Below are 18709 nucleotides of genomic sequence, written 5' to 3'. Positions count from 1 at the left end.
TTGTCATAAATATGTTGGAACAATTCGATTTGACTACGTGTATAGTCATTTTCTTAGCTGGATTAGAGGAAGAAGTACACCAAATATATTGTAAACATTTTTCCCATTCAGCTTGGAACACATCAAATCTGGATGTCTGCATGGTCAGTGTGTTGCTACATGGTCAAATGCAAGTTCCATCATACCACATATTCTGTCATGCTCTTCAGAGTAAGACATGCAGCATTTCTATTAGTGTGATTAATGTCTTTGATATTAGAAATTAACCATTAGCCAACATTGTGGTTAATTGCTGGGATACTGATGTACTGCAATTAGATGCATACTCTCTACTTATATCTCTTGAAAACGTATGCCATTTGATGCACTTAGCCTCGGTGATGAAGTACTCAGTCAGCAATATGTCACTGTTACATTATGTCGAGGTCCACAGAAAGTGCATGTGAAGAATGGCTCTCAGTTTTGACACACTTTCTTAATATTCTTGATTATTTGAAATAGACTTTTGATACTCAGAACCTTGTTATAGCTTGATTTTGATATACTGATAGCCAAACTTGTACGGGTGCTTTAGCCTAGTTTCTGACTTCACAGACACAGTTTTGTGCCTATAGTCAATTGTGGGCACAAATGCTAGCATTTTGTTAAGTAACTGTTGTATCGGTTTTGCAGGTGCAATCAAGTAGTTAGATATCTAAATGTAATAATTTATGCCTGTAATCAAAGGAAGTTTTAAAAATCAAGGCCTTAATGTCTCCAATAGTATGAGAGCATGCAGTGACTAGACTGAAAAGGCCAGATCTTCAGCTGGTGTAAACTGGCATGTATCAATTGATTTTAATGGGTTATGCTGACGTTACACCAACTGCAGATATGGCCTGTGTGTTTAGCGCATATTATAGATGTGTTCTGTCCATAGTCTACCTATTTTAGTATGCCTTGCACAAAGACAGGAGGTAAACAAATGGTTTCAAAGGCAAATGGAGATGTTTGTGCAGGAAGTCAGTAAGACAGGCATGAATTCTTACTGTATTGTACCAAATGAAAGTGAGTGGTTTTTCTTGTATTCTTGCATTTCTCGTATTGTTTTTCTTGTATTTCATACGTAGAGAATAAACAAACACTCCTTTTCCATTTTTTTGGCATTTTAATTTATAACTAATGAAATAGTAGAAAGGGTCACAAACAGGAGGAGGAAGCGAGCAGTGGAGAAACAAAAAGCCAGGCAATACTCCTGGGGGAATTCTGCACCACTGCGCAATGCAGAATTTTGCAGAAATTAATGTGTGCGCAGAATTTCCTTTCCCCCACAAAAATCGGTTGCAGAGCTGCTATCCGCCACTAGGGGCCACTTGACTCGGCAGAGCCCAGCTTGCGCAATGCAGACACTTATGAGGGGTGGGGAGCTAGAGGGTTCCTGGAAGTTGCAGTTCCCAGCATGTTCTGAGGGAAGGAGAGGACAGCGCACAGGAAATTCTGTGCAAGCCTGGACCCAAGCATCAGGCTGTTTATCCCTCTGGATCCCTGGGGCGGTCCGGGGGGGAGATACTGATGTCTGGGCAAGGGGGCGCTGCAGGTAGGCTCTGGGGGGGGGGACGGGGATCTGGTCTCAGGGGGGGCATGGTTGGGCTCTGGGGAGGAGGGCTTTTGGGTGTCTGGCCCCCCGGCTGGGCTCTGTGGGGGAAGGGGGCAGAGAAACATGAACTGGGTTGTCATCGGGGTTTCTTTAACTCTCTACTCCCAGGGGAAATTTTGCGTGTCTGTATTGTTACAGACATACTTGCTGACAGGTAGTTTGAAATAAATTACCAAAATAATTGAAACTGGCATGATTATATAGCATTATTTTGACACACAACATTTTCAGAATTTTAAAATATTGTATGCAGAATTTCTAATTTTTTGGCACAGATATTTTTGGTGCAGAATGCCCCGGGGAGTAAGGCAAGCTGGGCAGAAAGAAAGCTGGCCAATCTGGTGACCTGTTTCTGAAAGGCTAGTGAGAATGGTGAGCAAGGGAGGAGTCTTCCTATGATTAGCTGTGGGTGAGGACATGTATCCCACTCTTCCTTTCTCCATTCAAAGCATACACTTATTGTGGCTTTTCAGGCGCGGCCAGTTATGCTTACTAAACTCTGTGCTGCTATGGCTCAGTCATTCTTGTTCTCCATCAGCCCAAGAGGGTGTTCAGCCCACCCTGGCCCCAAACAGCAGTAGGTTGTGATCACCTGTGTCTTTATGCAGGGGAGGGAGGAATCCTCCTTTGTGCACATGGATGAGGCAGTATCGGGTTTACAATGGCCCCAGAGTACCAGCCCACATGCAGAAGGGGCCCCCAAGCCTGGACCATGGCCCCGTCCCTACTCTATCCACGCTCTGCTCCAAGGCCCTGCCCTCACTCAATCTCTTTCCTCCAAGGCCCAGCCCACTGATCGCTCCTCTCTGCCCCCTCCCCTTCCGCTTGCTCCTGTCTGATTTGACGTCTGCACATCTACCAATGTGATATATGCAAGCAATGCCCCTCTGCCATGTACATTGGCCAAACCGGACAGTCTCTATGCAAAAGAATAAATGGACACAAATCAGACATCAAGGATTATAACATTCAAAAACCAGTCGGAGAACACTTCAGCCTCCCTGGTCACTCAATTACAGACCTAAAATTCACAATTCTCCAACAAAAAAACTTCAAAAACAGGCTCCAATGAGAAACTGCAGAATTGGAATTAATTTGCAAACTGGACACCATTAAATTAGGCTTGAATAAAGACTGGGAGTGGATGGGTCATTACACAAAGTAAAAATTATTTCCCCATGCTAATTTTCCCCCTACTGTTACTCACACCTTCTTGTCAACTGTTTGAAATGGGCCATCCTGATTGTCACTACAAAAGTTTTTTTTTCTCCTGCTGATAATAGCCCACCTTAATTGATTAGTCTCGTTAGAGTTGGTATGGCAACACCCATTTTTCATGTTCTCTGTGTATGTATATCTTCCTTCTGTATTTTCCACTGCATGCATCCGATGAAGTGGGGTTTAGCCCATGAAAGCTTATGCCCAAATAAATTTGTTAGTCTCTAAGGTGCCACAAGTACTCCTGTTCTTTTTGCTGATGCAGACTAACACAGCTACCACTCTGAAACTTGATTTCATTGGTGTTTCAAGATGCCAGCCTAGTGATACTGAACACTGGCAGCTCAAGCCATGAATTGCCTCCACTGAAACCCCAAGCTTCACCTATGGTGAGAAGAGACTACTCTACTCTACCTCAGATCTGGAACAGTTTGTGTTTCTATTTAGGCACAAAAGAGACAGAAAACTCTCCTGAGGCTACATATGTCTCCACTGGGGATGAAGAGAAGGGCAATGAATGTTACAGAGATCTGGCGTTCCCATTACTTAGAGATAATGTGACTAAAATAATCAATCTCTTGTATACAGAAGACCATCCATGATAGGCAGTCCAAGGTGGTGGTGGCTCCCTCTGTAGGTAGTTTGGCATTGTCACCCACCATTTTCTGTACAAGTTGGTAGATGGGCAGTATCTCCTAAAATCTGAGACAGCCAGCTGGGGACTCCAGCCAGTAAGACTAGAAGGAGCCAAAGTGGAAGTCAAAACTGTAGATTGTTCTCACTTTTTCTGCCCTGTGCTGATTGGTCATTTGCTCCAGATCTCCCCTTCTTGTCTCTGACTCTTCTCCTAAGATTCACACCACACCTGCCTCTCCTCCCTTGCCCCTTCTTCCTCATAACTAAAGCCACACACACATCTTCAAAAAAATCAGTGAACTAACATGCTGTTTGCTGCAATCACCTAGTTCACTCTGCTTGTGTGTCATGCCCCTTTCCCCACCCTGTCTGTGTCCTGTCCATTTGGATGATATTATCTCTTGGTTTCCTTGTATTCCTCCAGCTGTCTGTATCCATCCATTGCCTCTTGCCTTATATAGGGGCTGTAAGTGCTTGGAGTCCAGGACTGTCTTTTTGTTCTGTGTCTGTACATCACCTAGTGCAGTGAAGACCTGGTATATGACTGGAGCTCCTGGGTGCTGTGATGATAAGAATAAATAATAATAAAGGGGGTGTCTGTTTAAAAAAAAAAAGTACCATATCAAAGATTCTACTATTTCTTGTAGCATTCCTCTAGAAATGGGTAGAACCATTCAGACCAGCTGTAATGAAGAGCATACTCTGTAGCTAGTCCGTGGCTATGAGGTTAATAAGGGACTGCTACATTGTTATGGGGTAATACAATGCTCCTAATCTGATGAATGGTTCCCTTTTAGTAACTCAATTCCTGGGAGTTCATATTTCATACACTGAAAGCCATTTGCCTCACTTTGCAGAGTGACTGAGCTGCAAGCCTCTGTGACACACACCTTACCTTTCTCAGGAATAAGCTGGTGGTGTCAGTTACAGTTTAATCATCCTGCTATGGAAATCCCTTTGTAGGTTTGATGTCAAAAAGGTTCCTATGCTTTTATCTGGGTCAGACTAAAGCTTTTACAATGTCTACCCAGGTTTTTGTTTCATTTTATGCTAACTTAATAGATTCCACTGTCTCCAAGAGCATCGTGTCTTAAATAGCTGCCTTACTGCTCTCATTATAACAGTCTGGTGGGCCAGCAATTCAAAGACCATGTCAAAGCCCATTCTGGGCAAAACAAAGCCTGGATCCTGCAAATACTTAAGGGTATAAAAGACTTTCATTTGTGAGACTGCTCACAGTACTTAAAGTTCAGCATGTGCATGAGTGTTTATAGGACTGGGGTCTCTGTTTTCTGTGGCAGCGAGCTTCGGATTTATTTCCATTAAAGATATTTTGAAAGCAATTATGTGGTTTTTTTTTCTGCAAACTTTCATTAAAATCTAGGACTTTGATTTGTCCTGTGCTTTGCCAGGATCAAGATTTGGTATCAAGCTGTAACCTTTTTGGAGTCTCATGATCACTTTCCCCAACCCCTTATGTTGTTTTCACAATGTCTCTTATTTTTGTATTTTCCCACTTATTTTTTTTTTCAGTTTGGTATCTTATTCACCATATCTGCTAATTTTAAAAGTTTAACAGTTTAGGTTGGCATGTTACTTCACCTGAGTTTTCTTTTTTTTAAAAAAACATACCTTTATAATAAGACTGGTCCAAGCACATTCACTTTGTTTCTTTAAAAAAAAAAGTTTGCTTTATTACATTTTTTTCATTTATTTATTACTGGACTTTTTAGTGCCTGAGAGTAGGAAACCTGCACAGACTTGTGGTTCTGTCATTATGATGACGTTTTTACACTTTACCAACATGGGAGCATATTGACCAATAGAACGAAGTTAACTTGAAGTGAGGGGCAGGTGCCTACAACAGGTTGCCCTGAGGCACTCCTGCTAGAACCAGAACTCTGAGCTTGGTTAAGGTGATTTGTTGAGATGTTTACTTCAGAAGTTAGTGATTACAGGAAAGTAATTATCTCTCATGTACGTCTATACTGACGTTTCATGCAAAGTGTTTTAATAATTCATTTCCTGATTGTTTTTCTGTCTTTAGGAGAAAGATGCAATGATGACACCTATACCATTTGCGAGGCCACAGGATTTAGGTCCATCTATTGCTATTGTAACTAAAGTAAACCAGATACAGGATCACCTGCTGAAGAAACATGATATTGAGCTGTACATGCATCTGAACAGGCTAGAAATTGCTCCACAGATTTATGGACTGTAAGTGTTTATAATGCCTTCTTTACTTTAATTGCTTGCAATTTGTTTTTCATAAAATAGGGAATATTTGCCCCACTTGTTTTAAAACATTAATGTCTTCTGGAATAAAGGGAAATGTAATTAAGAAAAAGCACTACTTACCTTTATGTGCATGTGCTTATTCTGCTAACCACACTTCATAAATGGAAAATGCTTTATTATATGCCTGGAAGTATTCTGAAGTATTTTTGTACAACAGTTTTCTGAAGTATTTATTTGAAATATTTTTGAGTTGGAATTTCTGGAAAAAGACTCTTCTAATGTCACCCAGCTTCAGTTTTCTAAAATGCAGAAGTTCAGTTCAGTATACATGGGACAGTTGGGAAGACCATGTATACAGTTGCCATAAGAGAATATGTTGTAAGTAACGCTGACTAACAATTTTACCTTAAGTTGAGCTCTGTCGTTTTGTTTCCTTGGATCTAAATATTGCAGATTTATCAAGGTTGGTAGACTATCTATGTTTTATACAAATGTTAGGTTATATTGTGATCTTTAAAGATGAAGTCTAACTTGAATCTATAGTAAAATGGAAGACATATTAAGAGACATACTCATTTAAGATCTAGAGGATAATGGAACTGAGAACAATAAGTAGCCTAGGTTTATAAAGAACAAATTTTATCACACCTGGTTGTTTTTTATAAAATTACCTTCATATACTAATTTTTTAACATGATATGAATATATTTAGACTTTAGTAAATTCTTTGATACAATCTCCCGCATAATCTTGCAAAGTTAAGCTAAGTGGGCTGTGATATGAACCCTGTCACATAAATTGAAAATTGTCTGAAGAGGCTACAAACAAGGAAAGATAAATGACAAGGTGTTAAAATTGGGGACAGGGCAGATTATCTAGTTGGGATACCGTATGGGTCTCATTTTATTTAATAACTTCACTAATGATCTGAAAGAAGAGGCAGACAGTTCTTTACTGAACTTCACAAATCATATTAAATTGGAAAGTGGTATAAGCACCAATGAGGACAGAAAAATAATGCTCACATACCTTAAGAGTTTAGAAATATGGATAAAAAGGAAAATAAGAAACAACTTGGAAGAATACAAACGGATATGTTGGGACAAAACTAATCCATAACACAGATATACACTGGGAAGGCAAAACCTGAAACTCAGTATTGATGAGGAGTAAACATGGAAGGCAAAGTAGACCTGATTTTGTGGTGCAATATGGCAACAATAATAGAGCAATCTGTTCTCAGGTGACACACACAGAGGTAGAAATGGTGGAGACTTTATGCTTGTGGGATGAAATTTAAAAAAAGGAAAGCTTCAGAGAGTATCAAGAAAACTTTCTTGACAGGGAGGTATTAAGCTGTAAAATTATCAATAGAAACAGTGAAAGTCCATCAGTTAGGACACTTTTTAACCTAGGCTTGGCAAAGCTCTAAAAAATGTATCATAGAGAACAAACCAGCATTTGCAAAGTAGTGGACTAGATTTTCTAGCAGGTCATTTCCATTACGAATGTCTGATTCAGTGTGAAGTACTGAGGAAAAATAATGTGAGCATATTGTAATTATTCTTGCCTCTAGTGCTGTCAGATAGGCATTTTTCTGAATAATGGTTTCCAGTTGTGCACAAGTTGACTGCTTCAAATGCCAAATTTTGTGTTGTGGTTAATGGTTTTTGAGCTAGAGGAGACATTTCTAGTCATTTTAACTATTAGCAATAGTTGCTTTACATTTCCAGCTTAAGTAAGATAAGCAAGGGCTCATGAGAGCACTTAGATTAAATTAGTTGCAAAAAGTGTTTACTAACAAAGAGGTTTTGGTTTGGTTTAGTATTTAACTGTAATTTAAACCTCACAATGCACAACCCTGGGAATATTCTACTAAAATGGTGCAGGAGCAAGAGGAAGGAGATAAGATAAACAGCAGAGTGAAAGGTTTGTAATAAGTAGTGGATTTGGGATAGCCAGTTAGACTGAGTTCGGCAGGCTGTAGGTCTCTTTACAAATACAACATGTCTTTAACTTTTCATATTTTCAGTTTCAGTGGTAGGTGAAGTGATAAATATTTGTTTATAATGTATGTAACTTCATATATTTGCTTTTAACATTTTACATTTAGCAGCAGTCATTCTTCTATTTGTAATGACAGAGAAACTTGTTCTGATCAGGAGTCTAGTCACCAGGTCAGGATTTTGTGTATGCTTTAATAATAATTTTCAAAAGTTTCTTGCTTGTGTGGTTAATATTCAGAAATATGACTTGGTTACCTCCTTTAAAAAAAAACTGTTTTTTGAGCACTAAGTCAGTACAGTACTTGTGGTATGACTAATAATTTTGGTTGTTCAGATCAAGCATCTGAATGTTCTGCTTGATGATTTCTTTATTTAGTGCTAGTTTTATTTGAGACAGCAATCAACAATATCTATCTTTGTCCATACCATATGGCTTGCTGGAATGAGGGACCAGGGATATTTGACCTTGCATTACAAGCTGCATGATATCTTTAGGACAAATTACGTCACAGTGATGAAAATAATTTATGGGAGGAAAGGTTCATTAGTGGGTTGTGTGTACTTGTGGTCTCATTCGAATTGAAGGGGTAAAAGTAGAAGGATGGAAACATTCATAATTCACTGTACAGTAACTCCTCACTTAAAGTCATCCCGGTTAACGTCGTTTCATTGTTACGTTGCTGATCAATTAGGGAACATGCTTGTTTAAGGTTGCGCAATGCTCCCTTATGACGTTGTTTGGCAGCCGCCTGCTTTGTCCACTGCTTGCAGGAAGAGCAGCCCATTGCAGCTAGCTGGTTGGGGCTTAGAACCAGGGTGGACTGGCAGCCCCCCTACCAGCTCCCCTAAGTTCCTTGTGCAGCAGCCGCCCAGCAGGCTACCAATTGCCGGCAATTCAGCTGTCCTTCCCCCCCACTGCCATGTGCTGCTCCTGCCCTCTGCCTTGGAGCTGCTCCCGGAAGCCTCCTGCTTGTTGTGCAAGGGAGGGGGAAAGTGGGGGGCTCATGTCACAGTATCCCCCTCCCCCCTACTTCTGCCCCCCGCTTACCCCTTCTCCGTATAGAGCAGGGTGGGGACAGGACAGGGCTCAGGACGGAGAGAACTTGCTGGCCACAGCTGCTGTCTCAACTTCCTGATTTTTTTAAAGGCAAGTGCTTAGAGTTGTGTTAGCGTACTTAAAGGGGCAATGCGCATCTCTCTCTCCCTCCCCCACACACAGGATGTGTGTCTCTGTCTGCCATGCTGTCTCCCCTCCCTCCATTTGTGCTGCCTTGTAGAATGTGATGCTACATTAACAACAATGTGTTAACCCTTGAGGGCTCAGCCGAGTGCTAGTTCATCATTTAGCAGTAAGGCATTCCTGGGAAATATCTCACCCTCTTCCACCCTGTAACTTTACCACCTCAACCAAGCTTCACAATCATCATTGCTGTGTACAGTATTCAATTGTTTTTTTTTAAATTTACACTGTGTGTGTGTGTGTGTGTATATATATAGATAGATAGATAGATAAAAACATATAGTTTTTTGTCTGGTGAAAAAAATTTCCCTGGAACCTAACTCCTCCCCCCCCCCCATTTACATTTAATTCTTATGGGGAAATTGGATTTGCTTAATTTCATTTCACTTAAAGTCAAATTTTTCAGGAACATAACTACAACGTTAAGCGAGGAGTTACTGTATTCATCTTGTAGCCAGAATAGTGATATTTCTTTGGATTGTATTAAATATACAGAGAATTTGGCCATTAGAGAAAAGGGACCCAGGAGACTGATTTTTTTTTTTTTTAAATCCATGGCATTGGGACCTGTGTTCCTGTATCCTGCCATTGAGAATCTATGCTGGCCAAAATGAAAACACCATTAGGTGTGATAAGCTACTTTGCTTTTCATATCCATTTAGTCTTTTATCTCTCAGATGCCCAAAACGGGTGCCAAATGTGGTCGTTTTAATATGGACACGTGTCTACTATGTGAAATTTGACCACCAATTCATTTAATATATAGTAGGCCACTGCGCATCCTTCAGATAATTTTTCAGCAACTACCAACACGGGCTGGGTTTGAATGAGCAAAATAAAAGTGAAAGGCTATTTAACTCCTTCTTAACCCCATGAGTTATTTCCCCGTGTCTCTAGGGTTTCTAATACTTTAAATAGTATGTGTCCGGATAAGGCCGTTTAACGTTCATGATGATTCTACACATTGAGTATGCAATACAAAATAAATGAATCTGTCTGTTATGTCTCATTTGACTATTTTGTAGTTAGAAAGTAAAATGTACAAAAATATATTTAAATAAAACTGTAAATTGATTACATTGGTAGTTCAATGACAGGCTTCCAGACAATAAACGTCCTGTAAATTTTTTTTTTAAAAGTTAAATCTGAATAAAAGGATTAGATACTTAGAGAGGTTGACAGATTGAATATTCAGTTTAACTGTAGAATTAGATGGGTTAACGATGATTAATGTCCTAGATTAAATGGTATTTAAGTGTTAATTTCTCTGACCCTTACATCTAATTCATGTTAAAGTGCAAAATAATTATTGCAAAACCATTCTGTTGCTTCTTATACAGGCAGTGTTTCCAGTGTCAGCTTAAAGCCAGGCTGTATTCTCAACTTGAGAAAGGAACATTTTTAAAAAGACAAGGTTTTCAATGCATTGTCTTCCATTTAAAGTAATTTGTACTAGAGGATTATTTTACATTTCATTTAAAATATGATTAATAAATTAAAAAATATATTACCACATAATATTTTTACAACTGGTTTGTTTTATATAACAAGGGTTTCAGAGTGAATTACATATATTAATATTGAACTGAATGAAATTCTCAAGAATCTGCATGCAATAACTGCCATCAGGTGATATTAATGTTTATCATATGGATTCATAAAAAATAATACACACAAACATAGTGCCCCATGTCCTGAGTGTAAAAGCTTTCTTTAAGAGAAAATTGACACCGTTGGCTTATATTTGGAAACAGCTTCATCATAACAGTGAAGGCAGATTATATACCAATATCATATTGGTTAAACAAATTCTGTATAAGCACATCCATACAAATATAAAGCTTGTGTATGTTTATAAATATTTCATGACAGTTTTGTCTGAGAACAAAAAAAGCTCTCTTCAGAACAGTATGTGCCAATGTCTTTGCCCCCCCATGGTTCCACTTTATGAAGATCAGTCAGATAGCTAGGATAGCTTGTTGTTGGCGCTGCAGTGTGAGGTTCAGATTCAAGCACTGTAGATTGATATTAGAATTATATTCCAGTATAGCCACATGGTAGCAAAAAAAATTTTGATGGAGCGTAGTAGTAGCAAGTTTATAGGGTAACTTTTGACACCAGTCATTAGCATAGATCAGTAGGTAGCATTAGAAAGATTGTGTTACAGAAAAGACAACAGCAGCTGTGCAGCTCCACTACTATTTTTATTAGCTGCTTTGCTATGAGCTCTGCTGTAGGGCATCCACCTGTTTCTCTTTCTCTCTCATGCCACCTCAGTACAAGCCAGAATTCTTTCCCCTAACTGTATCACTCTCAGGAGGGAGAAATGAAATTAAAGAATTTCACTAATACAGTAAAGGAATATATGTATTACTGCATCCAGGAAAAAAAATTAGCAGTGTGCAACACTGAAGGGGCTAGTCATCACATTAGAAGATAACTTTGATGGTGTCCTGAAAATGTAACCACAGGCATCAGTCCTCTTCAAGGAAAAGCCAGAACACCTTGATTTTTCATAGAATCATAGAATATCAGGGTTGGAAGGGACCTCAGAAGGTCATCTAGTCCAAATGCCTGCTCAAAGCAGGACCAATCCCCAGACAGATTTTTACCCCAGTTCCCTAGATGGTCCCCTCAAGGATTGAGCTCACAACCCTGGGTTTAGCAGGCCAATGCTCAAACCACTGAGCTATCCCTCCCCACCAACCTATGCCCTTCATACTTCCCCTCCAAAAAGGAGAGAAATAGTCTATGGCATGGTCCAAACCAATTACGGTAGCTCTATAGTTTTAATCCACAATGATCAATTAGCTGGACAGCAATTACAGTAAAAACAAATTTGATTCACTGTGCAGTTAGAGAAGCCAATCTGCCTGTTGGTACTGAAACAAATTAACATATAAAAATCAAATAATGGTATAGTAAAAACTAAGCAAATGCAAACTTCTGTCCAGCAAAGGAAAAATCACATTTCTAAGTATCTGGGACTAAATTCTGGCCTAGGCTAAGTAAGCACAACTTTCATGGACTTCCTGGGTTGAATTTGTCTTGTAATATTTTACTGTTTGAATTAGGCAGAGCATTGCATGTAAAAGGGAAGCTTTTGGAAAGCGTATTCAGTACTTTATACAGGTAGGTCAGTACTTTATAATCCCTAGTCTGACCTACCTGTAGAATGAGTTTATGCTAATTATGCCCACATGTCTTTCTAGGAAAATTCATAATTCATAATCCTCTGCCAGTCCCACAGATTAAACCATAGATTAAACCATGTGTAAGTGTGTAAGTGTAGATCTAACACTGTTATAGTCCTAGCCTTCACAACCTCCTCAGGTAAGGAGTTTCACAAGTTGACTGTGCGCTGCGTGAAGAAGAACTTCCTTTTATTTGTTTTAAACCTGCTGCCTATTAATTTCATTTGGTGACCCCTAGTTCTTGTATTATGGGAATAAGTAGATAATTTTTCCTTATCCACTTTCTTAACATCACTCATGATTTTATATACCTCTATCATATCCCCCCTTAGTCTCCTCTTTTCCAAGCTGAAGAGTCCTAGCCTCTTTAATCTTTCCTCATATGGGACCCTCTCCAAACCTCTAATCATTTTAGTTGCCCTTTTCTGAACCTTTTCTAGTGCTAGAATATCTTTTTTGAGGTGAGGAGACCACATCTGTACACAGTATTCAAGATGTGGACGTACCGTGGATTTATATAAGGCAATAATATATTCTCAGTCTTATTATCTATCCCCCTTTTTAATGATTCCTAACATCCTGTTTGCTTTTTTGACTGCCTCTGCACACTGCATGGACATCTTCAGAGAACTCTCCATGATAACTCCAAGATCTTTTTCCTGAGTCGTTGTAGCTAAATTAGCCCCCATCATATTGTATGTATAGTTGGGGTTATTTTTTCCAATGTGCATTACTTTACATTTATCCACATTACATTTCATTTGCCATTTTGTTGCCCAATCACTTAGTTTTGTGAGATCTTTTTGAAGTTCTTCACGATCTGCTTTGGTCTTAACTATCTTGAGTTGTTTAGTATCAGCTGCAAACTTTGCCACCTCACTGTTTACCCCTTTCTCCAGATCATTTATGAATAAATTGAATAGGATTGGTCCTAGGACTGACCCTTGGGGAACACCACTAGTTACCCCTCTCCATTCTGAGAATTTACCATTAATTCCTACCCTTTGTTCCCTGTCTTTTAACCAGTTCTCAGTCCATGAAAGGACCTTCTCTTTTATCCCATGACAGCTAATGGGACTTGTTTATGAACTTGTTCTGTCAATCATCTTTTGAATAGCAAAACAGTAATAGTAAGGAAGTTACAAATGCAGAAGTAAATGTTAAGGTGAGAAGTACGTCTGAAGGTCATTTGGAAAGTTATGTTTTATTTTGATGTGGGAGGGACTGTCTGAGTAGCTTTTCGCTACTTGAAATACAGGTTGTTTATCTATTCTTGAAGTTTTCATATGGTTCCTCACAATCAGTGGATGTAACTAATTTTTGTTTTATGCAAATAAATGTGGGTAATTCCTGAAGCATCACAGTTAAATACCTTATTGGGGCAACAAATAAATGCCAGTTAGTTCTGTAAGATTCATTTCTTTGTCTTTAAACCCAAACTACCTGCTTTTAGTTTTCTTAAGTGATTGATATCCTCACTGCTTCTTGGGCTTCTCCAAAAGTTTGCAATTCTTTTGATTGAAACAGTGCCTTCTGTTCTTTTACATTTTCTTGTGCTGTTGTGTATTAGACTGCAAACGATAGTCTGATACATTTTAGCTTATATCCTCTTTCCCCCACCTTCACAAACTGTATACATTTAGACTTAAGATTTCCTACTGTAGCGTCTGCAATGTTAGAAGCCTACATTATAAAGAGAATGAAAGATTGGGTGAGGAGTGGAAAGTGTTCATCTGTCTTTTATTCTCTTGCTACATAATTATGTGCTGAGATGATAATGAGTAGTACTGGGTGGCTGTGAGGATGGAATGCAGATTTGTCATTATATTGTTCCTTGATGCAGGTGGTGTGCTTCCCGTTTGAAGTACAGGGAAAAGTCTGTATTTGAGGAAGAAGCATAGCAAGAAAGCTTCCATTTTGGCTTTTGTCATAATGTCTTTAAAAACAAACTTGGCACTATGAAACATATCTAAGCATTGTAATCCAGTAGATTTATGGGGAATGAATAGCTTCTGACGCATGGGCTTGTAGGATGAATTTAATATTCCGAGAGATATGGAAGGCTGCCATAGGTTCAATTTAATGTGATATGAAGATTTAAGCTAACCAACAGTTATAAAGGCGGAACAGTAAAAGGAGAGAATCGTTACAGTGAATTCATGAAGCATTGTTTACAGCATTTACATGAATCAGATATACACTTGTCCTTTGTTAACCTTACTGTATATTTGTGCATTTCAACTGCTTAGATCAATCATTGCTGCTTGCTCTGACTCCTGTTATTTTCTTTCTTTCAAGAGAGGGAATTATAGTCTAGAAAACTTAGGATAAATATGAGTAGTAAAAAAGCCACTAGAAGGTGGCTTGAATGACTGTTGGGAAAATAATTCTCTGTGTGTATAGGGCTCCAAGTTAGTGTCAGCACCGTGTATACCACACAGGAATGGACAATCACTTTTGTATCCTGCTATCAATTCTTAGATAAAGACCAATACTTTTGAAGACTGAAGTATGTGTCTCTGATATCCTTTATTCTTTCTAATAAAACATGGGTTTACATGAAAATAGTGATGGTGGATTTAGGGCTAGAACTGCACAAAGGAGAAACAGTATGGCAATGTCTGCCAACACAATTTAGAGACTGAAAATTTTAAAATTATGTATTCTCATCATACAGCTCTGCACCCATGAAGCATGGACAAACAGCTTGGCTCAGATAAGGTTGATTTTAGCCACAAGTTCCTTAGAAAAGTATGTGAAATACATAAATCTGTAATATAGTGGAGACATCCAGTTAACCAGGTTATTCACCACACTGAACAGCTCCAATGACCAGGACTTTATGGATGTTATGATGAAAGCAAAGAAAACATTCTTCACTTCATGCATTTCCACAAGACAACATAGTGTTTAATGTTACAATAGGTGTTATTCAGATGAGACATCTGCCACTGGCATGCTAAATTTTCCTTCGCAATTCACTTGTCCAAAGCTATCTGTAAAGCTTGGAACTTATAGAATCATCTGGAAACAGAATTTGACTGCCCATTTGTTATGCAGTACTTCTTGCAGGAATCATATTACTCCCTTGTCCTGAGGCAGAGAGCCTTAAGAGGCAGTTGTATTGATGATCAAGGACAGCAAACCATTGTATCTTTCAAAGACTATTGACTCATCTTCAGAGCCATTTAAAATCAGTCTGTTCCCAAGAGGGTGGGCCAATGAAATTACTAGCTTTTGTCCCAAATGGCATTGGTGCTTCTGACTTCATTATGTTCATGATGAGGTTCTCAAAACCATACTCAGAAATACAGATCCAGAAGATAGCCTGCTGTGTGCAAAGCCAGAAGTCCCCCTAGGACGTTCCCGTATGTGTCCTGGTGGCCAAGTAATTAGGAAGTAGCCCAGAAGTGTTGTTTGTGTGGGAATTTAGGTCACCCAGAACAATCGGTTTTAGTCATTACTGTGGAAACAAGTATCAAAAAGGAAAGGAGCAAGGTTAACTCAGATTGAGAGGCATCATGAAGGCCTATCCACCAAAACCATCCCCATCTTAATTCTTTCCTGGGAGACTCTCACAAAGTGAGGCTCAAAGGAATCATTTTCTACATCTGATACCTCCTTTAACTCCTGGGAATGATGGTCTCCATCATATATCTCCATCAGTTATTAAGAATGATAATATCATGCATGGAAGTCCTCTAGTTGGACCTGACCAGGGGAACAAGAAATAGTCTTTCTATCCCCATTGGTCCTTTGCTGTCCGGAATAATGGAGTTCAGAAAGACCCATAATGCAGTGAATCCCACTAACCCACCATCCAGAGAAATTATAATAGACAAGTGTCTGGAACTAACATGAGGGCACACTCAGCTCAAAGAATGTGGTCCAAACAGATATCAAAACATTGTGCAACACCTGGACTAACTTTCATATGATATTATCCAGTGGAGATGTTAATGTTGTTTAGGTTAGATACTGAAAACACTGTTGTTATGGTGGCTTTGAGAAAGCAATCAGAAATGATATAGCCTTCTTGATTTCAGGTACATGTCCATAATTTATTATCACAGTGTGAAGGTCTGCTTAGATACTCAACTGTTTTCAAATTATCAAATAACAGCTCTCATAGTTTCTGATTTTCCATTTGAGTAAGTCTGTCCAAAAGATTGCAATCTTTTCTTTTTTGCTGGGGAGATTTGTTCCTGTCTTTAGTCCTAGGGCAGACTGACTGCAATGCACGATATGTGGGGCTGAGCTGTAAGTCCATTCAGAAGCTTAAGCTAATGCAGAATGTGGTGGCCCATGTTAGTGCTGTTTCTTGCTGTGAAGATATGACATCAGTGTTCTCTGATCTCATGGTTAGTTTCCAGGGAAAGTCTAAGGTATTGGTTCTGACCTGTGTAATGGCCTTAGGGCCCGCTTATCAGAGAGACTGTTTTCATAGAATCTCAGAATCGGAAGGGACCTCAGGAGGTCATCTAGTCCAACCCCCTGCTCAAAGCAGGACCAAACCCAACTAAATCATCCCAGCCAGGGCTTTGTCAAGCCTGACCTTAAAAACCTCTAAGGAAGGAGATTCCACCACCTCCCTAGGTAACCCATTCCAGTGCTTCACCACCCTACTAGTGAAAAAGTTTTTCCTAATGTCCAACCTAAACCTCCCTCTCTGCAACTTGAGACTATTACTCCTTGTTCTGTCATCTTCTACCACTGAGAACAGTCTAGATCCATCCTCTTTTGAACCCCCTTTCAGGTAGTTGAAAGCAGCTATCAAATCCCCCCTCATTCTTCTCTTCTGCAGGCTAAACAATCTCAGTTCCCTCAGCCTCTCTTCGTAAGTCATGTGCTCCAGCCCCCTAATCATTTTTGTTGCCCTCCGCTGGACTCTCTCCAATTTATCCACATCCTTCTTGTAGTGTGGGGCCCAAAACTGGACACAATACTCCAAATGAGGCCTCACCAGTGCTGAATAGAGGGGCATGATCACATCCCTCGATCTGCTGGAAATGCCCCTACTTATACAACCCAAAATGCCATTAGCCTTCTTGGCAACAAGGGCACACTGTTGACTCATATTCAGCTTTTCGTCCACCGTAACCCCTAGGTCCCTTTCTGCAGAACTGCTGCCCAGCCATTTGGTCCCTAGTCTATAGCAGTGCATGGGATTCTTCCGTCCTAAATGCAGGACTCTGCACTTGTCCTTGTTGAACCTCATCATATTTCCTTTGGCCCAATCCTCTAATTTGTCTAGGTCCCTCTGTATCCTATCCCTACCCTCCAGCGTATCAACCACTCCTCCCAGTTTAGTGTCGTCTGCAAATTTGCTAAGGGTGCTGTCCACACCATCCTCCAGATCGTTAATGAAGATATTGAACAAAACCGGCCCGAGCACCGACCCTTGGGGCACTCCACTTGATACCAGCTGCCAACTAGACATGGAACCATTGATCACTACCCGTTGAGCCCGACCATCTAGCCAGTTTTCTATCCACCTTACCGTCCATTCATCCAGCCCAGAGTTCTTTAACTTGCTGGCAAGAATACTGTGGGAGACTGTATCAAAAGCTTTGCTAAAGTCCAGAAATAGCACATCCACTGCTTTCCCCTCATCCACAGAGCCGGTTATCTCATCATAGAAGGCAATTAGGTTTGTCAGGCATGACTTGCCCTTGGTGAATCCATGCTGACTGTTCCTGATCACTTTCCCCTCCTTTAAGTGGTTCAGAATTGATTCCTTGAGGACCTGTTCCATGATTTTTCCAGGGACTGAGGTGAGACTGACTGGCCTGTAGTTCCCTGGATCTTCCTTCTTCCCTTTTTTAAAGATGGGCACTACATTAGCTTTTTTCCAGTCGTCCGGGACCTCCCCCGATCGCCATGATTTTTCAAAGATAATGGCCAATGGCTCTGCAATCTCATCGGCCAACACCTTTAGCACCCTCGGATGCAGTGCATCCGGCCCCATGGACTTGTGCTCGTCCAGCTTTTCTAAATAGTCCCGAACTACTTCTTTCTCCACAGAGAGCTGGTCACCTCCTCCCCATACCGTGCTGCAGAGTGCAGCTGTCTGGGAGCTGACCTTGTCTGTGAAGACAGAGGCAAAAAAAGCATTGAGTACACTAGCTTTCTCCACATCCTCTGTCACTAGGTTCCCTCCCTCATTCAGCAAGGGGCCCACACTTTCCTTGACTTTCTTCTTGTTGCTAACATACCTGAAGAAACCCTTCTTGTTACTCCTAACATGGCCGGCTAGCTGCAACTCCAAGTGTGATTTGGCCTTCCTAATTTCACTCCTTCCTAATTTTCTCCCTATGTGACTGCTCTTTCCTGAGCAGAAATTATGTGGTATTTTGTACTACAGTACAATACTTTAGAAAGGACATGCATGAATACTTTTTGGTCATTAAACTTCCTAACAGTGAAGTATGCTTTCCTAATAAACATTACTTCCTCAAGGAGATTATCTGAACTCTAGATGTCAGTGGATAGCAAATCAGACGTGAGTTTGCGCTATGCAGTGTTGTTGTAGCCGTTT

At 40.0% G+C, this 18709-nt stretch overlaps 1 protein-coding gene across 11 annotated transcripts in view; it reads left to right on the top strand.

Moving 5' to 3' along the window:
* TBC1D5 (TBC1 domain family member 5) overlaps positions 1–18709 on the top strand; it is a 487219-nt gene that overhangs the window by 286547 nt on the left and 181963 nt on the right. For all 11 annotated transcript variants that reach the window (XM_039523970.1, XM_039523969.1, XM_039523966.1 and 8 more), the window contains one exon: positions 5538–5710. In XM_039523970.1, coding sequence (XP_039379904.1) covers positions 5538–5710 — 173 coding nt within the window. The remainder of the gene's footprint in view (positions 1–5537; positions 5711–18709) is intronic.

This window comes from Mauremys reevesii, linkage group 2 (genome assembly GCF_016161935.1).
Source record: "Mauremys reevesii isolate NIE-2019 linkage group 2, ASM1616193v1, whole genome shotgun sequence".
NCBI classification, from domain to species: domain Eukaryota; kingdom Metazoa; phylum Chordata; order Testudines; family Geoemydidae; genus Mauremys; species Mauremys reevesii.
Note: the sequence above shows the minus strand (reverse complement) of the source record. Positions and strands in the feature narration are given on the sequence as shown.